This window comes from Pholis gunnellus, assembly GCF_910591455.1.
Source record: "Pholis gunnellus genome assembly, chromosome: 13".
In the NCBI taxonomy this organism is placed as follows: Eukaryota; Metazoa; Chordata; class Actinopteri; order Perciformes; family Pholidae; genus Pholis; species Pholis gunnellus.
This window is the reverse complement of record NC_136540.1, coordinates 16,937,421-16,964,916: the sequence shown is the minus strand read 5'-3', so window position 1 is coordinate 16,964,916 and position 27,496 is coordinate 16,937,421. Positions and strand designations below refer to the sequence as shown.

General features: G+C 40.6%; 1 protein-coding gene across 1 annotated transcript in view; it reads left to right on the top strand.

Moving 5' to 3' along the window:
* sez6a (seizure related 6 homolog a) overlaps positions 1-25,872 on the top strand; it is a gene marked incomplete at both ends in the record, with an annotated part of 80,902 nt that extends 55,030 nt beyond the window's left edge. The window contains 13 exons of the mRNA XM_079172304.1: positions 2,373-2,565; positions 10,592-10,777; positions 11,600-11,768; positions 12,315-12,481; positions 12,576-12,770; positions 13,617-13,755; positions 21,543-21,739; positions 22,521-22,715; positions 24,310-24,501; positions 24,837-25,031; positions 25,220-25,258; positions 25,509-25,617; positions 25,713-25,872. Of these exons, the coding sequence (XP_079028430.1) occupies positions 2,373-2,565; positions 10,592-10,777; positions 11,600-11,768; positions 12,315-12,481; positions 12,576-12,770; positions 13,617-13,755; positions 21,543-21,739; positions 22,521-22,715; positions 24,310-24,501; positions 24,837-25,031; positions 25,220-25,258; positions 25,509-25,617; positions 25,713-25,872 (2,136 nt within the window). The remainder of the gene's footprint in view (positions 1-2,372; positions 2,566-10,591; positions 10,778-11,599; positions 11,769-12,314; positions 12,482-12,575; positions 12,771-13,616; positions 13,756-21,542; positions 21,740-22,520; positions 22,716-24,309; positions 24,502-24,836; positions 25,032-25,219; positions 25,259-25,508; positions 25,618-25,712) is intronic.
* Positions 25,873-27,496: the final 1,624 nt, after the last annotated feature.

The window sequence follows — 27,496 nt, the reverse complement described above, 5'->3', positions numbered from 1 at the left end:
AGGTTTTCCACCATTTTCACAGAGGGCTATAACAAGAGGGACATTTGATTTACAGACAGATTTTTTTCTTCTTCTTTTGAGAGATGGTTGACTGAAATATTTACGAACCATGGTGGACTATCAGCCATCTCTCATTGTGTCACCCGCTTTACACAATGGCAGAGGCCACAGAAACATATTACGGAATAAAAATATGAGGATGAATTTCAGAGATTGAAGAAATAATAGGCTTTAATCTTTTAACTTTCTGAATCCCCAATAAATACAACTTGACTAGAAGAAAACAAATATTAATTCTTGCTTAAAGTAACAAAGTACAACCTTTTCCTTGTAGCTATATTCTACAAGACTGCAATGCAAACAGTCAATCACAATCATTTATGGATATCATTTTAGTTGAGACTCCATTGTTGTCTAAATTTGTAAATCAAGTTCAACGCGTAGTTTGCTAAATTATCTTCTCATTCCTTGGATATAAGAGTATACATGTTAAATTGAAAGATAATTCATGTATTTTACTGTGGGGTGAACTATGAAATTATAAAATGAGCAAGTAGCTGAAGTAACCCGATTTTCCCAAAATCCAAGCTCTCCATATTAACTCAGAGGCACAAAGGCAGAAGTGGGGGAAGAAAGAACTGAGCCAAAGGCTTTGTCATTGCCGATGCCCTTGAGAAACAGGGATTCGAAAAATCATGTGGCATTCCTTTATTACTCACTGTGACTCGATTGTTTAAGGCTCCTGCAACGATTTTTATATTAAAAACATTCAGAGGTGATTCTGTAACACACACACACATACACACACCTACACCCACACACACACACACACACACACACACACACACACACACATATCTGCTATTTTGATCTAGTGTTTGCGCTCTGTGTTTTCAGTTGGTCTGAAAACCTCCAGAGTGTTTAATTCTGGTTGTGATAAAAATCAAATCAATCAAAGCGGCTGACCTCATGGATCATTCAGGAAGAAGTCACCTCTAAGCTCACAGAGTGTCCATTAGCCTCTCTGCGCTCATTGTCAGCTCTACTTCCACTGAGTGACAGTTAGCCAACCTGGCCAAATTCATTTCGCTGCCGCCGTCGTGCAACGTGCTCTTCCTGCCCACTGTCTCAGCTTTTCTAGGCTGTTGCACTAACACTGCTGCACACATATTACCTCAGGGACATCGGCCTATGGAGGGCAACCCTTTTTCTGCCTCATGGCATACCTGAGCACACTATCCATGACAGCTTTAGCTTTCGAAAAATGTTGTGAGTCTCACTTAGAGCTCGAACTAGATGTGGTTGAATTAGCTTTTATGGTGGACTTGTCATTTTTGGATCTTGTTGCAACACGGTTTAAAATTGGGCTCTGAGCAGTGATATTTTGTATTCATTTTCATATTTTTTTTATAGTACCGGCCAATGCACAAAACATTTAGCTGAATTGAATAAGCTTGAATAAAGAATTTCAAATGATTTGAACTTGATTTAAATTGATTAAAACCTGAATTGGCTTTCATAAGTCTGTTAAAACTGATATGCAAACAGAAATGAATACTTTTTGCCTTCTCCGTGCACCTTGGAAGTAGGTGAAGTTAGTAATCCCTCTTCTGCAAACACAAGTGAAAGTGTTTTTATCTTACGGAATAATGACCATGACCTGCTGTTGGATTAGCATGCCTCTTTTATAGTTCTGCTGGGGAATGAATAAAGATGTTGCTCCAAAAATGTGTCAGTGCTTCATTATCCAGACAGTTTAACTACATGCAATCCTCCCGAGGTTCCTTCACCAGATTTAGCTGCAGATGCTGTTCAAACCTGTTGAAGACATAAAGCACGGCTGTCGGAGTGGCTTACAGGCACAAGGCAAACACTGAAAGAGGATCAATCAATCATGCAACAAACCATGAGTGGAATGACCCAGACAGATTCAACAATTACTCAAAAAAGGTGTCTACAACCCGGGCGCAGGTTAACGAAGAACCGACTAAACCAAACAGACCCCTGTGCAACTGTGTTTGTAGACAACTGAGCAAAGTAACACAGCAGGTGACCCATTTTTCAGAGCAACATCATTAGACTAAACTTTGCTTTAAATGGAAACACAACAGCGGGGGATGCTGAATTAAGATCCCATCTGGTGTGAACTGAGACCTCATAAGTCAACACTTAGCGTGCAATTTGATTTTCTGTGTTGGAGTTAAAAGTTTATGAATCTATTGTTTTTTTGTCAGAGTGGATGGAAATAAATGTGCTTCAAATACAATGCACTGTGCCATGTGTTACTCTACAAAGACCCTTTGCAGTGAGATGCACAGACGTGCAGCAGTGAAGGCCGGTGTGTAATCATTTGTTATGGTCTCTTTTTTTAGGTGCTAAATGTGAGTGCGTTGGAGGGGGAGCAGGTGACAGTGGAGGACACGGGCGGCCGGGAACCCTTCATCCTTGCCAATGAGTCAGTCTTAATGAGGGGCCTCGTACTGCGCAGCTGGAGCAATCAGATCTCCATCCGATTTCGTGGTGACCAACAGCACAAATCCGGATTTCTCCTGCTGCATTACCAAGGTGAGCCAGTACCATAGCTATGTTGTGACTTTAGTCAAACTGTGTCCAACTACATACTGATCAGCTTAGCCCTGCTCACAATGGATTCACATTAAATATGTTAGTGTCATATTAGGAAAACAGCTCTCAGTCAGTATTATTTCGCAGCACTTAAAAAATTGAAGGACGGATGTGTACACGGATGTGTACTGGCTTTTCCAATACTTATCAGTCAGAAGTATATGGCATGAAGGATAGCTTGCCATTGGAATTAACACATTCAATAGTTTTGTGAGCATTTAATTTCATTGGCCTTTGCAGAGATTAAAACCAGAGAGACAGAGCGTCACTCTAAAAACAACGCCCACCGGAGGGAAAAACAATCAGCGCCACGATTTGCAACCAAGGGCTGGAAGCTGCCTGCAGCTAGTAAAAAAACTTTGGATTTCATCATGCAAAAGGAGTATTTTAGCTCCTTATACCAGGGGTGCAGTTGATACTTAAAATGATGATTAGCCTATTAAGATGATGAAGTTAGCCATCAGCAAGCTACTGTAGTAAGCTAAGGCACTTGCTGATTTATCCACATTACACCACATGATGCATGCTGTCAAAATAGTTTCAGCTCAACTTGCAGAAATGTTGTTAGCCTAAAACTGATATTTGGACAAAATGCTTGCTGTACTCGTGGATCCCCTCAGTTTCCCCATTCTTGCTGCTGATGCCTCACGTCTTAGTGCCTGTATCCTCCATGTTTTGGTTCGGCAGCTTCTATAAACTTAGTTTGGGTTTCTTTACCCTGTCGGTAGTGTCTCCCACCACAGAGCAGCTTTAAAGCGTTTGCTAGCACTTTCACGCATTACAAAGTGAATGGAGAGCGATGAATTGTTGTCCTCCGGTGTGGGCGGGACTAAATTGCGCCCTGTCACTATGCAGAATGAATTATTAAATGTGATCAAATAGTAACTACATAAGAGGGTTGCGTCGGCCGCAAAACCTGTCAGCAGTTACTGTATGTTGTCGGTGAATATGATGGCCCATAAATTCCTCCCTTTCTCTCGCTTATTTTGTGCGTGACATTGATCTTCCATGTCCGCAACAATGTCTGTTTATCTTAGCAATCACACAAAGTGGCCAACAATTACATGCCCCATCGATTTGAGTTGATGGTGGAAGCTGGTGGACAAAACATTCATTCCACCACATTACTGTGGCACTTTCATCAGCTCGAAAATGAAAGCGCCCATCAAAACGGTGGCGCTGACGTGAGATAAATCAGCCCATCGCTGTTTGATGTGTGAATATTGCTGTGTGGTCAGGCTGAATGATGACAGCGAGGGGTCAGCGCAGATCACACAGGGTTCTGCATTGATGGGGACAGATTGTGACAAACAGTTGAATTTCAGAATAAATCCTATATAGTATTGTGTGCAATATTTTCCAGGATATTGTGTGCCGTCCACACCAGTCATGTGCTTGTTAATCAGTTATATAAAATATATAATGATACAAGCTGTAATCATCTATACCCTCGATTGCATTTAAGTGAAACTGAGGACGACCTGAGCGGAGATTTATTCTTTTTTTATGATGAATATAGCCCAAAACAAAACAAATTAGAAGATGCAAACATGTCTAAATTGCTGTACTAAATGTATTGCATGCAACTAATTTGCTGTTCTATTTTCTTGCAATTTAAATAAATCTTGGATAATAAAAAGTGGTCAGGGCATCCATAAGTAAAAGCCCGAAAATGGTAATACCTGCACCGTCATACAGAAAGACCAGCAAGTCATTTGTTGTCCAGGTTCTTTGTGTTCTATATCATAACCCCGATGTGATTTTAACTAGGATTAGACTCGTACATAGACAATAGTGTGCATATAAACCTACACCAATTGACAGTTAACCATATCAAGAAATTAAGCTTGCATTTCATCAAATTATTGGACTTTGAAAGGATCAATTCTCTCAGGGGATGTCTGGCTTAGGGCGCCAACATACTCCTTTCAATATTTTGTTTCAAAATAACTTAACTTTGATACAAAGAGAGCTTCATCTTAACATAATATAAACCTTTTACTTTTTTATTTTGTCAGGGTGACAACAGGTGACATTATTTAGACAAAAGTGCAACAGGAAATATACAGGCATAACATAAGACGCGTGAAACAGAATATGGTACAGATTTATAGTTATAGTTTTTGTTTGTTGGGAGTATTTTAAGTGTAGACTATGCAGGTATGTCCAGGAAGAGAAGGACAAAGAAAAATAAATAAATAAGTAAATTAATCAATTAATAGAAAGAGGTTCACTAGTCCTGGAAGGACGCATGAAGTCAACTTAACACAGCACCTCTAAATAATTTCAGATAGATCCTGTTGTGTCTGGCGCTACTGTATTCCTCAGCACTTAATGATATCAATTCTTATGACCCTATAAAACGCTTTCCCACAGACATATTTCTGTATTGTAATTGTTGCAATAGTGGCATATAAAAACCCTGCAGTCAGATGTGTGGCGGTAGTCTTCCACCAATAAACCTATTTGCTTTGGAATTTCGATGGGACAAATTTAGTTACTCTGATGAGAGAAAATGCCGTGATCCAATTTCTAGAAGAAGATGAGACATATTGGAAGGGAAAAAGATATTTCAATTTGTGTTCCTCTCCTTGATTAGCAGAGTTTCACCTTGTCCTTTATAATGGGCTGTGAGAAATGTGATTGGACAAGCGTGAAGAAGGAGACAGAACTGTGGAGAGATGGATCTCGGCTCAGGGTAATTAATATCTGCTACAGCGCTGGCTCTGCCTGCGATGACAGACTGATGGATGCCTCTATAACATCAGCAGTGAGCCTGACACTTGGAACATGATTATAGGCGTGTTTTACCATTTAGATGTATAGAGTGGGACATATGGGTGTGGGACATGAGGAGAACATCTTCATCTTTATCTTTTCCCTTAATGCACACGCATATACATGTGTCCTATACATGGAACAGATTTCATTTTTTTTGCAGGAATTTATATTCTTGCACTGCATTAGACAAAGTATGTATTTCTTTTGTAGTAAGAATTTATTGCAATTCGACATTTATTTCTTCCTAAAGCGTTGAACCCGAATGAGCACAATAAATATATACAGAACATGGAAAATAAATCACTACCATTCTTCTGAAAGCATAACGACGGGTTAAGTACAGTGCTGGCATGCAAAAGTATTCTTTGGCAAAAAGAAGAATTCTACCAGTAAATGCTGTATTCTGACTTTTTGACACAAAAGGGTTCAAGTAATCCAGTCATTTATTTAAAAAAGGTTTGTTTTTATGCATGAGCATTGTGAATACTAATAAATGTATGCAAATTGAATTCATCAACCACAACCTCTTTGTTATTTAATTTTTGAAATGATTGCCATCATATTTGACCTCTGAATATTTACAGGGGAGCTTGAATTGACAATTCAGGATTTTAGTATATTGATCATAATCGATGGCATTGCCAATGACGGGGATGCTTTACGGGAATTATCGGCCAGAGGACTTCTACCACTGGCAGTGATCCACCAATTTACCACAACTTCTCAGTAGCATTGATGAGATGCCTCTGGTCCAAAGTTATTTCTCTTTAAAAGCCTTTATTGAGTAAATGACCATTAAAATCGAGTTTTTAACCCAACCACATCAATACCAATAGACCATATCATGGCAGAACTATGGTCTGGCTTTCTACAACTGAATCACTTTCCCAGAGACAACACTATCGATCTTTCTGTAAAAGGTAATGCTTTGGGGCACAGCCAGGACATGAGGCTTAGATACAGTGAGTCACACTCTCCCACAAGTCACCTGCTAATTGCAGGACTGCAACATAAAAACAACAACAACTGACTAGAGATGACTACTCATCAGCACAGGATTTTCTGTCCTCGGAAACATTTTACTCTCGAAATTTTGATGGAACACATTGTCATTAAATATAACAATCGACACTGCATTCATTGTTTGTGTTTGGTTTTCTGTCACCTTGTTTCATTATCTCCTGGCCTCACCTTGCCAAGTTTTGTCATTCCAGCTCTCTACCTGAGGGGATTCAGGTGACACGTGAAATACAACATTATTAGGCCCAAATTGAAATGCATTTTATTTGTCCGTCCAAATACGGTGGATAACTTAGTTTCACTGGCTTCTTCACCTCATCTATTGTGCCCTAGACAACCATATTTGTCCATTATTGGTTGAGGAGCAGCATTCCCGGTTGGCAAATGAAAATTGTTCATGCAGCAGAATAAGGCTCATTAATGGGAGGAGTGTGTGAGTGAATGCAGGAGTCACACCAAGTGTTTACTTCCTTTAGATGATTTCCTGTGCAACCTTCGACTGAGGGCTGAAGAAACCGTAACCAATTATTGAATCTTAAATACAGATTCAGGGTTCCATATTTGTTGACAAAAGAAATACTTGAATTTCAGAAAGGTGAGAAAGGGCAGGAAGCAATCTCAACAGAAATACTTTATATTCAAAGAAGCCAGGACAAATCCATCGCTCATGCACAGATAAGAGGGGGAGAAAGAAAGAAAGCACGACAGGATGTGTTCCTCTTGAACTCTTGTGAATAATCACTGAGAAATGACAAAAACATAAAAGGGAAAAAAAACATAAAAAACATTTAACTCATGTTCAGATGCCTGATGATTATGTATTGGTTATGACAAGCTACACATAAAAAACTACTTTCTAACTCCAAACTGTGCCATTTAAATCCTAGAGGCTTTAAGCTATTTTTTTCCTCGTTCTTATTCTTTCATGGACACCTACTTTTAAAACAATATTAAAGTAGAGACCATCCAGCGATGGGATCAAACCAGCTTCGATGACAAATCAGACCAGGGGCATAAAGTGCGGGGGCCAATGGCCCCTTCCCCACTACTTCCGGCGCCCTTGCTCTGACCACACTCATCTTCGAACTTCACATTTCATTTGAATCTCAACTACACACCCGTGAAGCTGCAATAGGTATCTCCAGGACCACATTTTTACCATGATGACACACAGACACACACACACACACACACACCGGGGAAAACAATATCAGCTTTGCTGTTGTGGCAAGTACCAATACATATTACTTATAAAAGATCTTTGTCAGTAATGTCTCCTTATTTTTTACCTGTGATGCCTTCCTTCATCTAAAACCGTGTAATTTTGAAAGAAACATGGGAACGCAGTGGGGTGATGGATTGTTTCCACCACAACGTTTTTCCACCAGGATTGTATCATTTTACAATCCCAAATACTGGCTTTTAAAACAGTTCTCGTGGTTCAGAAAACATATACTCTCTTTGTAAAAGCTGAAATTTGATGAGAAATGCTAGTCCACACAGTGAAACTGAAAGGTTTACATGCATATCACCATTGTGACCATTTCCTCCCGACAAGGAAACAATAACTAAAGACGCATCTGTTTCCCGTGGCCCTACAGTACCATCAGCTAATCTACCTGGCTGTCTGCGCCGTGGATCTATTATTTGTAATGGCAAAACAATCAGACTTTATGGCCCAGCACCACATTTCCTGGAATGGGGGCTGCACGTATTTTAATACTTCAGGAATTGGCTCCACAATTTTTTGCCTCCGGCTCTCCCGCTGCATGCTCAATAGGGATGTAAATGCTGCTATGATAATGGCAATAACTAGGTTCATTGGAGCTAGTGATAAACTATGAATTGAATGGATGACCCGAGGGCAGTGTACCTCGTCCCTGTGGCTCACTGATTCAGTGCAAAAGAAAGGCCTGTTTCATTATGGTGGAAACCAGTGGCTTGTGTGAAAGAATAACCGGTTGTCGGTAGATTAAAAACACAGTAGATGGGGGCAGCTTTGCAAGCCTTTATGGCCATTATGCATTTAGGGCTGTTTTCCCTTGAGTTCAAGTTCAAAGATTGATAGAATAACATGTTTGAATGCCCAGTGGAGCATCAAGGTAACGCTAGAAACATCTCTAAAGAGTTGCTTTTTTTTGGACATCTTTGAATGAAAAGCCGTTCACATTCACGCTACTGCAGACGGTCTAATCTCTCGTTCTAACCGTTTGACCTCCACCAGATCTGCATATGTACATGCAAAGACATATATATGAAAGTATTCATGTGTGCTTCTATCAAGCGTAAGCGTTCTCCTTTGCCATGTGGCTGCCCCTCAAGCTCTAAATGTACGATGTTGTTGATCCGTAGAATCCATGTTTCAATCATTTAACGGTTGGTGTTGGTTTATCAGGGCAGTTCAGATTGGGCCAACACAAACAGCCAAACCATGTTTTGACTTTTGATTTCCTTAGTAAACACTAATAGGATGTTGCCATTTCTACTTCTTGATTCATGCCACTGTCTATTGCAGTGGTATAGTTCTGTGATGTTCAATCAAGTAAAACAATAGCTGGATGTAAACAGAAACAGGTAACACCTCAACTAAATTTCTATTCACCAAACAACCCTTCAACTATTAAGCTGTAAATTGCTGTCGTCCATGTCTTCATTCTGTAAACAACAAACAACATTAATCATATTAACATAAGTAGATTAAGGTGTTTACACTATATAGCCTGTGCCCGATTATAATCATAATTGCTTTTAAGACTGCAAGTACATTTTCAGCGCAGGTCTTTTGCAATGCCCTTTTTCTCCTCCTAGTATTAGCTCCTATTAAATGCTTTGCATACACTCCATTAAGCTGCAACACGACATGCATCTTGCAAAGTTTGAGTAAAGTTGCGGCTTTTAAACGCTTTCTGTAATTTTGCCGGTGCACAATCACACTGCGATTGTAGCGCAAGCCAAAGTGAGTCCAATTAGTTTGCTTGTTTTGTTATTCACACATCGGCAGAAGTTTAAAAGTTTTAGTCTGGTCATTAAAGTACCTACACTAATGAGGTAGAACAGTGCGGCCGTTAGACAGGAAGAGAAGGCTGTTTAATAGCTTCCATTACAGCCTTGGTTAGCTTACTCCATTATCCATGCGAACTCCATCCCATCCTACACCATTTATTCAAAAACAAGGACAGGACAACAATGCAAAGCAAGACCAGGAACATTGATCTTACCCCGCTGGAATCACGACTCTTTGACAACCACCGCGGAGGCAATTCCTCCTCCAGCGATCACATTACGGCCCTATGATGTTCAACTGATCAGCAACATTTCCATTTGTCAAAGTATTTGCAGTGGCCCTACACCGCGATGTTAATTACTGTAGTGCTGCAAACATGTCTCTGTACATTTGCATACTGCATGAACTGGTAAACTGCAATTAATTTAGAGCTGGGGGTGTTTATAGACAAAGTTGATGGTTGTGTGTGTGTGTGTGTGTGAGAGAGAGAGAGAGAGAGCTAGAATGCTTATTAGAATGGAAAAACAATTTCTCTTTTTCCCATTTATATCTAAATGCGTATGGGTGCTCAGTGGTGTTTTGGAGGGAAGACAGCGTGGTCAACAATGCAACACAACAGCAGGGGTTATACAGTACACAATGCAGGACACAGAGGATTATGTTGTGGAGCCAGTTAACATTGTTGGCCGTTTGTTTTGGCCAGAATTGGAGTTTTGTGCAGAATGAAACACAATGAAATTTTTACATTGAAAATCTCCCTCTGGCCTCGGGGACGCTGGTAGAATATTTAACATTTTAAAAAGTGTTCCATCATCAGAACATACATGAAGTTATTTCCACTTCCAGAGCTTGGAAATTTTAACAAAAACTAGTTTGTGGACTCCCTTCTCTGTGAGGTCTTGTGCATAACTAGTTACACATTGGACAGACCACAACACTGGCAGAACCACATTAGCATATCTATCCTCCTCCATAGTAAGTCACTGAATATTCATTCAAATAGTGCTCATCAAATAACGCATTTCCGTTTTGAGGATGTTAAGGTCCGTTACGGGCCACAGCGATGCTAAAAATAACACATGAAAAAAATGTACTCACTGCATTTATTATTAAACTGTGTCCTTTGCACTCTTTTCATTTTGGACTTTCTTTCCTCTCCAGCCTTTGTGCTGAGCTGTGCATTCCCCAAAGAGCCTGCCGGTGGAGAAGTTTCCGTGACACACCTCCACCCCGGCGGAGAAGCCGACTTTCGCTGTTTCACTGGCTACAAGCTGCAAGGCCCCAAAATGCTCACCTGTCGCAATGCAACCACGCCTTACTGGAGTGGAAAGGAGCCCCGATGTGTGGGTAAGAGAGACAGTTTTTTTTGCCAGACAAGAAGTAGGTCATTGACACTAGAAGCAGTTCAGGGCAACGAGGTAGCCCCTCACTAAACTGCAACAAAAAAAATAAGTCCACCGTGTAATTAGGAAGAAATAGTTACTTGCATATGTAAATGAATTTATCCAAATGTTTTCTAAGATGCTTTTCGACGATAAATCCAAATTTTTCAGAATCCAACAGAAACAGTTTCTACTTTTAAAATATGCAAATACAATTGAACTTAAAGATGTGAGGTATATTGTAAGCATTCCTCTCCTTAGCTTTCCTCTCAGGTGATTTTGATTAACGGGAGCTTTCACCAGGTTGTCTCCTATCGAGTCAGTTAGTTACACTCCGAGACCAAATGAGTGTGTTTGCATGTGATTAGCAGCGCGGGGAGCTATTCTTTGGAGACGGGGCAAAAACAAGGCCATTGGACCCGGCTGCCTTAATTAGATCTGCGCTGCATGACTATCCTTCTCCTGCTGGTAGAGGCTCATCTGCCAGTTCCAACCTTTCTCTGTGCCTGCCTGCAGCTGCTCTGGACCGATAGTGTCACTTCTGCGGTTTTTCTCCTTTCTTTACATCCATACGTCCATCACACACAGACACACACTCTTAGACCCAGGTGAGCCCTCTAGTGTAGTCCGGCCACAATCCACTGGATATTGACGCAATCTACGCTCAGACAGGGACTTTACTGCAAACCCCCCTCCTACCATGGTTGGTATCATTACCTTTCTCATATGGTCCTACCCTCCAACTCTTTGTCTCCTTCCTCTTTTCTCTCACTGTCTTCTCATGCAGCATCCTGTGGGGGAATGATAAAAAATGCCACCTATGGTCGTATCGTCTCTCCAGGTTTCCCTGGCAACTACAGCAACAATTTGACGTGCCACTGGGTCCTGGAGGCCCCTGAAGGCCACCGGCTCCACATTCACTTTGAGAAGGTGGCTCTGGCAGAGGATGATGACAGGTGGTGTATGCACACTGCAAAAAAAAATCAAAAATCAATAGCACGTTTGAGAGATTGTGTACAAAGTGAATGTTGTGTATGTCTTCAGGTAATGGCACCGAGCTTGAAACTAATTTTCTGAATAACAGTATGCCTGTGGATAGAGGCTATAAATAACCAAAATCTTTAGGGAGTGACAGATGAATTTGAAGGGACCTTTTATCATTATAATCCTTTAACAGTGTTCTATCAAGCGAAGGAATTGGAGGGACTGCAGAGGGTAGTGAGTGGTAGGAAACAGCAATTGCATTACATTTTTCTCCAGCGACTACTGATCCACACGGCTATCGTCACACATGGCCATTCACCTCATTACCGAGTGGTGGAGAATGTTATCACAAAGTTATTACAGCCACAACTGGAACAGTGAGCAGCTCCCGGATAGCTTGGAACTTCGTTTTTAATGCTTCTCTTACCTTTCAAGGCTCACTTACGTCTATTTTAAACTCTCTTCCTCCTGTGTGTGTGTGCGTGTGTGTGTGCGTGTATGTCTGTGTTTTCTTGTAGGCTGCTGATTAAGAATGGCAACAACATAGACTCTCCCCCTGTGTACGACTCCTATGAGGTCGAGTATTTGCCCAATGAGGGTGTGCTCAGTACTGGACGTTACCTGTTTATCGAGTTCACCACAGATGGAACAATGACCTCCACCGGTGCAGCAATCAGATACGAAGGCAGGTTTGATCATGCAGCTTGCAGAGCTTCCTAATAGAAAATCAGCACTTCGTCACCTGTGTCCAATGCCGTGTGTGTTTTTTGTGTCCACAGCTTTTGCCAAAGGCATGTGCTATGAGCCCTTTGTCAAGTACGGCAACTTCAGCGGCGGTGACTCCACCTACAGCGTGGGTGCTGTGGTTGAGTTCTCGTGTGACCCTGGCTACACGCTGGAGCAAGGCTCCGTAGTGATCGAGTGCGTGGACGCACAAAACCCACAGTGGAATGAGACCGAGCCGGCTTGCAGGGGTGAGTCAACAGACCTCATCCGCTGGAGTAATTGCGCGGTGTGAGAGCTATTCAAAAAAGAATGTGCTTCCACTGCAGCAGAATTTAAGAGGCAGATGTGACTGACCTGAGGACCCAAGGCTTTCCTTGTCTGCTTGATCATTGCAGGAGTTAGTGAAGTCTTTTTATCCAAATATTGAAAGACCCCTGGCAGTTAACCGTGTCTTCCTAAGCTGCTTTCCTCTGATCCATGATACATTTCCTCTTAAAATTATAACATTGATTTACTTTGATATGTGTGCTTGCAGGGCAGACTTTGTGCTTAAGATTAAAAAGGCATACAATAGTTGGCCTAAGATGAACACTACCACACTGCACCATAATAGCTACCCCTGAGCCCTTTCCATCTCTCTCTCTCTCTCTCTCTCTCTAACACACACACACACACACACACATGCTGACCTTACTCTCACTCTTTGTTGCCTGCATGGTCCTTCTGTCACACAGGGAAATTGAAAAAGCTCTCTCCTGTAAAGCTAGATATGAGGAAATTTAATTTCTGCTCCTGTGGGTCATGGTTATCAAGCACTTTAGTGGTAGTATGCGGTTTCACAAGGTTCACGTCAAGGAGGCTGTACACTTCATTTTAGACGCGCTTTATTCAGCATTAAGACCATGTTTCCATTCTTTGAAGTCACACAGCAGTTCATGTATCAACTTGTAGTTTTTCGTCACACGACAAATTGCGTGATTATATATTTTGTTTATTGTTAATTTGATTGCAATCAACATTTTCTGTGTCTAGAAATCTGTTACAATGTAGACATTTGTTTCTCAGTGTCAACCTGAGGTGTTTGTGCATTGCAGCTGTGTGCAGCGGGGAGATCACAGACTCTGCCGGTGTGGTGCTGTCTCCTAATTGGCCTGAAGCCTACGACAAGGGGCAGGACTGCATCTGGGGTATCCATGTGGAAGAGGACAAGAGGATCATGCTTGACATCCAAGTGTAAGAGACTGCACTCAGGTGTAAGACTAGAACTCACACAGGGAGGTCAGAGGAGGAGGTCAGATTGCCCTCCAGATGTCAAACACTCCATCTCAGGGATACAAACGCACTCAAAGCTTCTCCTCTATTATCTCACTCAACACGCACATGTGGAAAGTGTTTCTGTGGTTGCAGTCACTAATTAGATTCTTTTTTTTTTTTCTTCATCCGCTACATTAAGAATTCTGTGTTGCTTCCAGCTCGCTCTCTGACCAGATTAGCCAGTAAGCCTCCCTGCTCCCACTTCCCTGGTGTGTGTCTCAGAGTTGGCTTTGAAATGAATATGCTCTGGCAGTGAACTACTCTGAGCCACTTATACAGTACAGCCTTCCCAACTGCAATTCAACGCATGCACACGGGCGTTAAAATAGACACAGGCGCACACTCGTTTCTGCTTCACCCATCACTCTGAGTGGACATGCGTGCCCCGTCCAAACACACTAAATACAAGTTATTGCTGTTAAACGAAGCGTAAAATGATCACATTCCTTTCTTCATCTTACACTAAATGTTTCTTTAAAAAACTATCCCAAGTGTGAGCATGAGAATCTGCATCTTTGTCTTTGTCTTATCTAATATGCATTCATCCGTTTGTGCATTTGTCCTGAAGCACTTGCAGACTATAGGGCGCAGAGAGGTTAATTAAAATGAAACCATCAGGAATACTGCCATGAGGTCTGAAAAAAAACTTTGAAGTTGCCTTCAAACTAAGGCAATTGTTAGCTTTTTAGCCATTGTGGTATCAATGCATGCAAGCATTTGCAGCCTTCAATTTTCTAGGCTTTCTATACTAACCATTAATTCTTATTATTTTCTGAATAGCTGATGAAATTGCAAGGTTTAATTAATAATGAATGAATTAAATTATTTAATCCAGATATGGGATATGTATGCTGTGCAAGCAATTCACCACAGTGGTAGACCACCTAGAAAAACAAAATTGAATAGTGAAAATAAAAATGCTATTTAGTTTTTTGTATTTCCTAATTACTTTGGGCAGTAAAAAAAACATGCTATAGTCTTACTACACATATCGTGTTTGTGGACAAGAGCAATGTGCGTTTTTTTATTTAAAAAAAAGATGAATACATAAAAAATAAGCTAATGGGCATATATGAAAAAGTCACGTGCAATCATTGCAGACCTGCTTCAGACAGACACTGTGTGGTGGAGACACACTGTTATTTGGGGGCAGTGGACTTTTTTTTTGAAGACTTCTACAAACCATTGATGAATTGTTAAGACACTGGAAAAGAGCAAATATTTCCTTTTCACTTCCCCCAGTGATCAAATGATGCGGTAACAGCCCGTAACCATTATTGTACTTAAATGTTGCTTTCTTTTACTCTGTGGTAAAATGTCTTTCACTGAAAACATTAGGGATCATGCTGATCTGATCATTTCAACAAATAGACATTGGGATAACATTAAATGCATCATATTGACAACAGATCATCATTTTGTTTTTCATGCCAATATTCAGTCAGAGTCAGCAGAGGAAGTGTGGATGGTTTTTGTAAAGGCTCAGGTGGTATGCTGCTGCATGGTTACAATCCACATAAAGCCTAAAACATTATCTCTCGGCTTTCAGGAACAGAGATATGAGCCATCAGTCAAATATGATCCACAGATCAAAAAGGGAATAACACAATGTCGAAATACTACACAGGAATTGTATGCGACCCTGCTTGCCTACCTGTTCTTTAGTTGGAGATTAACACTCATGATTAATGTCTGAAAGTCAACCAGTGCACCAAGGGTTAAAAACAAAAGAAATCAGAGGGGATTCTCTCCCCCCCATGCAGAAGTAAACCAGTTTGATTTGAGGTAAACTGATTTTCATTTAGCGATCTCTTTTTGAATTGCACCAGTCCAATATTTGTTTTAATCCGAGCCACATGAGGCCGCTCGCTGAAAATTTATGGTGCTGAGGCCAGCTTTAGTTTATCTCAAGGTTGGTCATGCGTGGCCTTCGTGGCAGTAGGAACCCACAGCTGTCTGATCCTCACAGACCCTCCCATTACCCTCGTGTCCGATCCGCTCATCTTGAGAATTGCATTCTCAAAGGCTAGGTCAACTACGTGCATTTTTGTGCATGTGCTGTGTGTGTGTAAGGGACAAAAGGCTCTTGTGGATGAGAGCTGTCTCATTATAAGGGTGGGCACACACTTTTCCACATTAATGAGAATGTTTTCTGTATTATCATTCATCGCTGTGCCTGTGCTGGCAATTACAGCGGAGCAGTGTGCATAATGAGGACTGATTAATTAATTTAGGCCAAACAGGAGGGCTGGCTCTTTGCTAATTACCATGGAGCATGGCTCGAGCAAGAGCCGGCGACAAGAGGTTACAGCTGATATCCCCACCTGTGGAACACAACAAGGTAAAAATGATTCACATGGATTTTAGAATTCAGAAGACATTGTTTTTAGAACAGTGTTTCAACACAGTGAGTAAAGTCTGTTTTACAGCGGTAATGTTTTTGTCAGTTTACTGAGCAGGATCAGAGACATTTTAAATGGGACATACTGGGTTTATAGAGTCCTCTTGTGGAGATTCTAAGCATTACATGCCAATTGCAAGTGCCCGGGATGTTAATGGTCATTTTTATTTTAAACCATAACCTTTTTTTTTTTTGCTGAGCAGAACAAATTAAATGTCAAATACGTGTAGGAATAGAAGTAGAAAGCAATTTCCATTCCGTTAGAGTTACTGGATATTTGTCGGGTTCTTCAGACTCGACAGGTCAGGGAAGGTGACAGAATGCCTGGAGGCTTGAACAAAACACAGCTGTCATCCCCTCATCTGCAGAATTGAGCTGGAGCCATTGGCATGCAGACGAGTTTTCAGATATTCTCTAAAGAAAAAGTCTTTTTTGTCAAAACAGACCATTGGAACTGTGTAAAGCGGTTAGGACAACTCTAAAGTATTGCCATTACATCGGTTTGAAATAGGCTTTGTGCATCCTTTCCTGTGAGCACTGACCATGTTAAAAGCCAGTCTAACACTCTCACACATCATTTTGACTAATAGTAGTTCCAGGCTTAAATTAGCATTTTGTCATTTAGGATCTGTCCAATCACAGACTAGGACAAGACTCAAGTAGTTATTCAAGTTTATTGATGAGTTGTGCACATATGTATTGTACTCGCCTGACTGGTTGCCTATTTTCGGCTCTTATTTAAGGAAAATATAGGAGAAGGAGTAAAACTTTTTCTTTAAAATATTAGTTATCAGTTTGCAACACAGCACAGGGCATGATACTTTCCTGTCTGTAGAGAAAACCTTTAGAAGAGCCAGGTGGGATGACATTTGGGTGGAGTGATTGCCAGGTTGCTACAGAGAAGGCAGCTGAAAGAGCTTGTCGTGACTCACCACCGAGTGCTGTTTAAGTCTGGACTGAAGGGTTTTCGGCACTCTTTTGTGTTGTCGCCAGCATTTCGAAAGCAACTCAAGCAGACAGTTCAAAACCAAGGTTGACAACAGCATTGCATTTGAATTTGAGCGACTGGGTTTTGTATGTTGAAATAACTTCTGCAGATGTGTGTTTGCCAAAGGAGATCTGTCTTGTAATCAGATTTCATCAAATGCAAAAACATGTTTGTGGTACACAGTTGCAAGGAAAGGAGGAATATCAGCAGCAACGCTATTGCGTTCTATCACCATACCAGATTATTGAAACTAGCAACAGAATACGGGTTGTGGCGTTGATAATATACACCTTTGTGAGGGAAAGTAGAGTGCATTACAGTCAAAATAGATCCATGTGAAAACTCTCTGTAAACGACTAAGCATGTACAGTATTTATTGCAAAATGGAGCAGCAGGGGCTGCAATTGCGTGTTGAGTTGGATGAAATGCAGACCAGAGACTGGATGTTATCGCACGGTTTGAGATTGCCAACTGACAGTTCCACATCCCTTCTAGGCTAGTGTAAATGCAGGGACACCTTTTGGGAGATACAGTGAAATATAGTGTAATGATAAGGAGGAGAGCCTTATTGACATGAGCAGCAAGTGGACGATGAATAGAAGTGAAGTGTGAGATGTGGAGATCGAAAAAAATGCAAACAATTTGGCGGTGGTGTTGCTCTGTGGACTACACCCATGTTTTTGTTTTTTTATCGTGGCACCACTACTCCTGATAATTCCATGCAGTCATTAAGTGTGTGCAGGCTGCATCTCATCCATAGAGTATGCCTCAAAAAAGATGTGACAAATATATAACAAAGAATGTAGGAGTGTGAAAACAGCATTTTTGCACACGTATGTCATTTTTAAACGCATATTTCCAAATACACAAATTGTGCTGAAGGCGGTTTGGAAATGAACACTGGCATTGTCATTCCTGTCACTTTCAACACAGCCACTGATTGTTGGAGAACATGGAGGTGTAAATTGTCCCCATAGCTGTCCAACTAACCAGGGGGAGTACCTTGTCACTCAGCACCTCATTTCACCGCCATTCATGCAGCTGGCATATATTACGTGTGTCTGTCAGGAGAAGCTGAAATCCAGTTTTGGCTTTGACTTTTCCATTTCAGCGTCAGCACAATGCACAAGCACAGAGTGGAATCCAATCATTCTGGTTATGTTTTTGAGTCATATTTGCCTCCAGGGTCTTGCAATCCTCAACTAGAGGACGATGAATATTCACTTTGTGGGTGTAATTTTATGAATTGTTGATTAACACAGATAATCTACATCAATATGTAGGATTTGTTTGTAGTTTGGGTGAATAAAGCTGAAGTGGGTGTATTTTGTTCGCATGCTTGTTTCTACTCCGCAGTAATGTAGAAAGTCTGTGGGGGAGGTTGTGAAGCAGCGATTGAGGCGAGGTAAACAGACTCGGGTCATTTGTTTTATGATACCATAAAACTGTGTCAATCACAGACGAAGCAGCCCCGTCAAAAGCTCCTAATATTATGTTTGTTCCAACAAGGCAACAGAAGTTAAGTTAATCTGTGCTGTGCATATCCAATCTCATGCTCATTGCTTTAGTCCCATGGCTTCTAATGCTCAAAAAGAGCCTCAATCTCAACTCACACTTTTCATTATAAGTCTCTGCAACAATAAGTTGCCTACTTGAAGTAAAAGAGAAGAAACCCAAACCAGTTCAATGAATGACATAGTGTGTCTGACAGCTGATTCAAATCAGTGCGCTCACAGGGCAATCAACCTGAACATGGAAACAGAGTTCTTAGAGAAGTCATTCATTGGGTAAGAAAGCCCACACAAAAACACAATTTTGATATCTCTTCTTAAATCTTTACTCCAATTGCTACCAACTTTTCTGTGGATCTCTATTGGACCAAGCTTAGCAAAATCTATCAAAAGCTCTTGGATAGCTTAGTTCTTTTTAATCTATTGACTAATGAACTTCAAAAGGGCGAGTCTAAGCACATATATAAAACAAATCACAACAACAAAAACAACCATGGTGACAATCTTACTTGCAGGATATGTCCACAGAAGTACCTGAAATGTACCCTGAAAGTTTCATTCAAATCGACCACTAGTGGGCGCAACAAACACAAAGAAATGGGCGTGGCATAACAAATAAGACAATAAATCTGAAATTGTTTGTCCAATCGTTACAAGACTTTGAGGATATGTTTTATACCAATGTTTAACCACGGGTATACAACTATTTTGTAATCAGTCAATAGGGTGCGCAACCACATCCAAATATGTGCATAGATAGGCCTGGTGCAGATTTGGCCATAAATCAGTGAAAGTTTGTCCAAACATCACCAAACTTTCTGGATATTTTTGACTTAAGCTTATGAAACATGTCCCCAAAATGTTTCCTGAGAAATATGTCTGGCGAGACTTTGAGTGTGCAATTATTTAAAAAGCACAACACAGTGTCATGATGAAATAAGTGTGTGATTGGTCCCACTCCTTCCCAGAATTAAACCAGGGACTTTGCTCAGCTTTGTGCAGCCTAAAACCCACTTACTACTGCCTGTGGCTTTGATTTTGGCAACTGAGCGTCTTACTTCTGTTGAGCGAAAAAGGGTTTCAGCCTAGCATGACCGCTTGCGGCAATATTTTTAGCTGTGAATTGTACATTTATATTTCCACATTGATTTAAAGGTTATTTAGAACATCCTTTCTTTGTTTATTTAAACTTAAATACTGCACTGGATGTGTTACTGGGATGTATTTTTGTGCTCTCCTGCTGACTTATTGCTTAAATTGAAATGTATGGATTACATGCATGTGTTTTTAAATATCGGTCTACTTTCTACTGATCTTTACTCTACATGTTTTTCTATTTTGAGTTGTGCTCGTTCCTAAGATGAGGATATTTGAAGGCTTTTCTTTGGCCTTTCTGTGGACTCCATTTCTATGGTCCTGTTGATTGCCCTGTGATCTCACTAATTTGAGTCACCTGTATGCCTCACTATCTCTCTCAGGTGCTGTATGATTAGTATTATTTTTTAAATTCCCAACAAGGGAACCTATGCTTTTCACCTGCAACCTTGCTAGAAGTGCATCTCCATGCAGTTCTGCAATCCGAGAATAAAAAAAGTTTCTCAAACACATTTATTTATGTAGCAAATATTTTGACTTTAAATTTGACCTAAAGTACATCAACTTCCAGCTCATATTTGTTGAGTTAAAGTAAATCAACGATAAAGGGCGATAAATAAAGGGTAAGAGACAATGACACATGATTTGAGAACAAGGTGTGATCACAGTGGAGCTGGAAATATGATGTTCAGGCATTGCAACTTGCAATTTGCATTGATGCAAAATTGTGTGAAGGAAATGAGAAAAGCTGTGGGGATTGTTATCTGTTACAATTTTTGGAAAACGCCGCTTTCCTGAAAACCGTTTGATTGCTTGCTGGAGAGCTCATGCAGTGGGTGGGTGATTCATGGCTACAAAAACATGGCTTCTACCTATGACGTGCATGAAGAATGGCACTGTGCCATTAATACTGTTACGGTCTGTTCAACACAGCTTGGGAATGTAACGCAAAACAACCATACAGCCGATCTGCACTGCTGGTTTGACTCCTGCCTTAAGACACATAAAGAGCAACTAGTTCCCCCTGCTTATTATATCAGCAGGGAACTACACATTCGCCATCCCCTGTGTGTGTGTGTGTGTGGGAATAAATGTCAGGCTTTGCTGATGTTCCATAAAAGGGGCAAGGACATCCGAATCTCCAAAGGGAAAAGGTTAATGCATTCTTAAGTTAATGACAGCAGAGATTCTGTCCTCAGCTGTCTCATATTCAATTTTATATGTGAATTATAGCTAACATTTAGATGTTGAGATTGTTTTTTGGATTATTTACTTATCCAAGGCCTTTAGTCCTCATTATGTTTCTATAATCCTGATTGTCATGCATTGCATCTTTTTTTTTTTTTTGTAAGCAAAAGGATCATATTTTATTATGCTCATATATTTGCAGATATGCAATTTAGTACATATTCATGAGACCGATGTGGGGGACGAAGAGACATACATCATGAATAATTTAGTGTTTACTTCACATCAGATCCATCCAATATAAACAGAATTAATATTTTCCAAGTACTGCTGACTCAGTCGCCTTATGCCATCAGCAATGCTTTCATCAGCTGAAGAAGATGGCAGTCACTTGACTGTTTAATGCTTTGTGCAAACTGCACGGCAAACATGCCACACAACCACAGACACGGGGCGTTGTGTATGAAAACCTTCATTTATATAATTAGGAAGAAATTGAACCACTTTGTTATGTCTCTTCTAGTCTCCACGTTGGTAAGAATGATCTGCTGACCTTCTACGATGGTGATGACCTGACGGCGAACATCCTGGGCCAATACAGTGGCACACGGCCACACTTTAAGCTCTACACCTCCATGGCTGATGTCACTATTCAATTTCAGTCCGATCCTGCCACCAACATCTATGGATACAACAACGGCTTTGTGGTCCACTTCTTTGGTAAGACTGTTTATTTATTTGGTCAGCTAAGGTTTTACCCAACATTGTTTTGTCCTCTGGTTACCTGCAGTACATAGCTTTCTGTTGGAATTAAACGTATGATACACTTTTTGTGTAAAATTGACACTGCAAGACAAACAAGAAAATAAAAGAAATTGTACCAAGCGTGCAATGTAAAATGTACGCGTTCCTATAACCCAGCAGGTTACCAATTACAAAAAAGTATATTTGTTTCTCTGTCTCTTTGCCTCTTTCTCTTGATGTGCCTCTGTCTCTGTCTGTCTTCTGGCTTATCCCAGGTGCAGAGGATGAGATAACAACAAACACAGACACAAAATAATAGGGTGCACTTCAACATCAGCTGTTTTTGCCCAGTGCTTTGTGTTCTTGGCCCTGTACGCTGCAGTCAGGGAGGCGCAGATTGACTGCTGCCAAACCGCATGCTGTGTTCCTCCCAGCAAACATCACAAGCATCTATTTACATTGTTCTCCCAAACTGCTGCTGTTTAGCGCGCACAGAACTGACCATTTTGCAGTTATATTCAATCCCTGCCGAGGAGGTTATTATATATCAATGCAAGGATTTCTTCAAGGAATGTCACTTTGTGTCCTTACCAAATACCAAATACAGAATAAACATTACACAAGAAAATGTACCAACAATTTCTGCATATCCAATACCATTGTCTTTTCTCAATGTATCTGCATAAATAGGATGTCTGTAATTTTCCCATTCTATCTCTCCTATCTTCTACCAACACAACTGCTCCAACGTCAACAGAGGTGCCGAGGAACGACACCTGCTCGGAGCTGCCAGAGATCACCAATGGCTGGAAGAGCACGTCCCACCCCGACCTCATCCACGGCACCGTCATCACCTACCAGTGCTACCCTGGATATGAGCTGGTGGGCTCTGAGATCCTCATGTGCCAGTGGGATCTCACTTGGAGCGGCGATGTGCCGAAATGTCAGGAAGGTGAGAGGAAGCACACAAATCCTGGTGTTTTCTCCATTTGTTCAGCGAGTGAGAGGAAGACATCGGCAGTCACAAAGCTTTCTCTCAGAATACTTTGTCTTAGCGAGCAGACAAGAATACGTGACAAAACTCAAATTGTATTGGTTTAGTCTACACGTCACGCTGACATCTACAAATCTGAAGTTGCTCTCAAAATGGTCACAGCTGTGTATCACATGTTACAAATGAAAAATAAGATTTACAAATGCGTGCAATCATTCATGCTTAATTGGGGTCTCAATCTTCACACAAATACTAAGCAATTTGAACACATGTAAAACAATGCACACATCGCAACCTGAACGAATGCTAATATATGTACAGATATTTTACTTCACAGATCTGATCATTTTTACCTGCGAAAAGCTTCCTGTTTATACAAATGTCTAAAACTATTAGACAGTCTTTTATATTTATTTACAGATTGTTAAATGACGTGCCACCACCTGGTGGTCATGTGTTAAATTACATGCCGGCACCACGGACACAATGCCAATGGAAAGTCAGTTCGGACCCCACGGTGGACACATGTATGAAACGCATTAAATGCCCAGAGTGATGTTTAGTTACTGAAGTTACGTGTGTGACATGTTAATGTATTTTGCTCATTTTACATACTGAAGCCCAATCATGATATTTTTTCTAAACTTCAATTAGTGGGGTTTTTTTCCCCCTAAACGTTAAGTTGTTTCTATATCGGTTACACATAAGTGCCACCACCACATAATGCACTGCTAGTGGATAACATCTGAGCTTGCTCATTTCTAAATATATTGAAATCAAACCATTTCTCATGTGCATTGGACATCTTTCCACGACGTCCATAACCTACCATAAGTATGCATGTTAAGGTTCCAATTTCAAAAGCGTTACTACCTCCCTTTCATCTGCATTTATTTCTAAGTCCAATGAGAGATTGGTTGGAATCATTTAACACCTGTTGAGTAATTGAGATATCCTCATCCACACCACATAAGTGATCAATACCGAAATCAAGTAAACTATGGCCAGTTCACTCAACAGATTAGTTATTGGAGATTTGGGAATTGCACCTGAAAAGGCACCATCAACAATCACTTATGACGGTTCCCTGTTGTTAAACACTACTTGAGGAAATGTCCTAATGGGACCTAGATAACTGAAGCCCAGACGAGTCTCCTTGAGTGCTCTCTTGGGTTGGGATCTGGGGACTGATGGAAACAGCATGTGGTTCATGTTTTTATACTGAAACACTTAAGTGATCAAATCTTGTCTTGTATGGATAAGGTTTGGTAACTCAAAAAAGGTTGTAAACAAACGATCTGCCCTCATGGTGAAATAAGGACATGGTCGTTTCCTGCTGTGATGTGTAAAATGATATTTAAAAACCAAAGTAGAGGGCGGGTTGTGTCCCACAATGAATACAAACATGCAAAGAAAATCATCGGAAATGCTATATGATGGAGGTTAGACATTTATTAAAGTGTATGACCCAAAACCAACATGTTTTGTAACAATAGCTCAGGAAGATAACTGACTAACAAATATTCATCATTTTGTTTTTGCGATACACCAGTTATGACGTGCCAGGACCCAGGAAATGTGGAGCACAGTCACAAGGTGATCGCAGGCAACCGTTTCATCGTTGGATCGACAGTACAGTTTATCTGTAATAAAGGCTACATCCTGTCTGGCAGCAGCCTCCTCACCTGCTACAACCGAGATTCAGCCACACCCAAGTGGAACGAGAGGCTGCCCAAGTGTGCCCGTAAGTCTAATGATTCAAAAACACACAGAGGCAAACACACTGAACACTCACACGGTTTGAGTGCTTTGAATATAGGATTTAAACATGTTGTTAAATTTGTGCTAAACCTGTTTTTTTGGTGACAAATCCCAACTAATCCACCTATAATGAGTTATGTATTCTTTGCCAAAGGTCTTTTAAAAGTTCAACGAAATAAATTGTCAATCTTGCCTTTCTTGTCTCGGTTGATGTGCATGTTGCCTTTTTATAAATCTTCATAGTTAGTGTCAGTGTTTCTACAGTTGGAAAAAGATGCATTGCAATATTTTGTGACGTGAGATATTCCTGCCTCTCAGCTGAAAAGTACGAGCCATGCAGGAACCCCGGCGCTGCCTCCACCAGTGTGCAGAGCTCTGAAAAGGCCTTTTACCAAGCCAGAGAGATGCTCAGCTTCTCCTGCCAGTCAGGCTACGAGCTGCAGGGTGATGCCACCATCTACTGCATCCCCGGACACCCGTCACAGTGGAATAGCACTCCACCTGCCTGCAGAGGTAAACCATGCACTCTGTGTAGCAAACCTTTTTTTGGTTTTTACATTTGTCACACATGGAAGCTCAAGTGCTATTGATTTGTGTTGCTGTTGAATGAATGCAAGGACTTACTTTGTATGTAAGTGTAACATTATGCACTGTGCTCATGGTACAAATATTGACTAAACTGCAATTGTGTCTTTTTGTAGCATCTTCAACCCAATATGCGAACGAACGCAGGCTAGATGGTGAGTCATGTTTTGAAACATTGCAGTATCATTATGCTGGTTTCTATTCATGCCGCGCTGGCGACAGCATGGCCGGAGGCTTTATGTGTTCAGATTCTCCGGTCAAGGTCACTGTGACTTCATATCCGTCCCATTCTCAAGTGAATTCTCACAAACACCTCGAGGGAATTTCTTCAGATTTGGTACAAACATTGCATATTCCACAGAAATAATACTTGTTGTATGTGTTGTTTTTTTCCCCCACTTCTAGTTGTAAATATGGATTACAGCATGGAGGGAACCAATATTGCCCTTGCAGTTTTTATTCCGACCGCAATCATTTTGGTGGTTGTTCTGGGGATTTATGTCTACTTTGCAAAGTAAGTCATGACTTTAAAAAAAACCCAAATGTATTTAATTTGAAATCAAATAAGCCTTCACAGGATGTTCCCTGTTTTTTCTACTCTTAACTTAGACTCCAAGGGAAGACCATCAGAATGCCAACATCCTCGCCACCGTATGACAACATGACAGAAGAGTCTGCTTTCGACAACCCGATATACGAGAGCGGAGTAAGTACAGATGTCATGAGCATGCAAGACGTGGATTCACAGAACACCAGTGTTCTGTCCTGATCCACTCCCATCTGGCTGCCATCCTTTCGTCATCCCACGGTACACCAGCAGAGGACGCCCTCCGCCTCATCTTTCATCACCATGTCAATCATCACCAAGAGCAAGCCACATAGCTGATGATGTTTCTGCTAAAAATAGAAAGCAAGGACACTTTTCCTCACCTCACTCTGTGATCATTTTTCATCTTGGATTTCCATACTTCATTAACTTTGGTCTTGCAGTACATCATTCACATTGTGGTGCGTCATCTCCTACCCTTGTCATATGTAATATGTTCTATCCGTCGGTCACACCTTTTGTGTAAATGCACATTTGCTAGTCTGTAGAATTGAAACATTGTTATTTATTTTAAAACAAATCAGTATTACAGTATGCCACATGGTTCTATGTTAACAGTGAATATATGGATGTACAATTGTCTCTTGTTCTTCTTTATCTACTGATCTCAAGTGCATCCTCTCCTCTTTTCTTCCCTGCTCCCTCAGCACTGGCAGTCTCATTCTAGATACTAAGTGTCAGTCTGTCCACTTTGGCTGTACTGCTGACGAACTATGAGGTGAGATCTCCTCCTGGTGCTGAGAGCACATCTCACTCACCGTCACCTGGCCCTTTTCTGTTTTGACTACACCTCCCCAACCTGCCACACATTCTGATTCAGCTGGTTGGTCGCTCTGCTCTTCTATTAACACTGGCTGCCTAACACCACGTCAGTATTTACAGACCACTCTCGGTATACAGAACCACCGGTTGGTGACAATTTGAAACACATTGGTGACGCAGTCGTGAGACATTTGGCCTCTTGACATACAATCATGTTTGTTTGTTTTTTCAACGAAAAGATTGCTTAAAGATTTGCAAGAATTCTTACATGAATGGAAACTCTCTACCTTTAAATAAAAAAACAACAACTTTGACCCAACTTTAAGCTTCTAACTTGTTTTTAACTTCAACCCGCCCCTCTTCTGCCTTGCATCTGTCATTCTATCATTTCAGTAAGGATAATGTTGTACTGTGTTGGTTCATTAACTATTGTATATGTGTGATTGTGACATCTATGCAACATGCATACTGGTCATATTTTGTTTTGTGTCTTTAAAGTATAGCAGCAGCACTTCATTTTGGGGTATTATTTTGTCATTTGCTTATTTCTTAAGAAAAGACTGACGTTGCCAACAGATAATAATTGGGAAAAATAATTGTGTTCAACTGATACGTATTGATAATAAATGTTTATGGAAATTAATAGTTGTCCACTGTAAACATATTTAACAAAATCTCTTCTCATGTCATTTCTGTTTTTGTCATGCTCATCCCAAATTGTGTGTATGTTTCCACATTTTAGGTTTATTAAAATGTGCAAAAAATGACTGATAAACAGTATTCTTATATAGTAAATCATCATTATGCCAGCACTATAGATATTTGTTATCTTAACTCAAACATTTTCAACATATCACATAACATATCATATAATCATATAATGTGTGATGCACATTGTGCATCACACATTGTACAATCCTCTATCACTATAATTCTTTGTTAACCGATGTATTTGTCTGGTCTTTACAGGACAAATGAAAAAACGTAAGAGGTGTCCATTTAGAGACCTTTAATGCAAGAATTG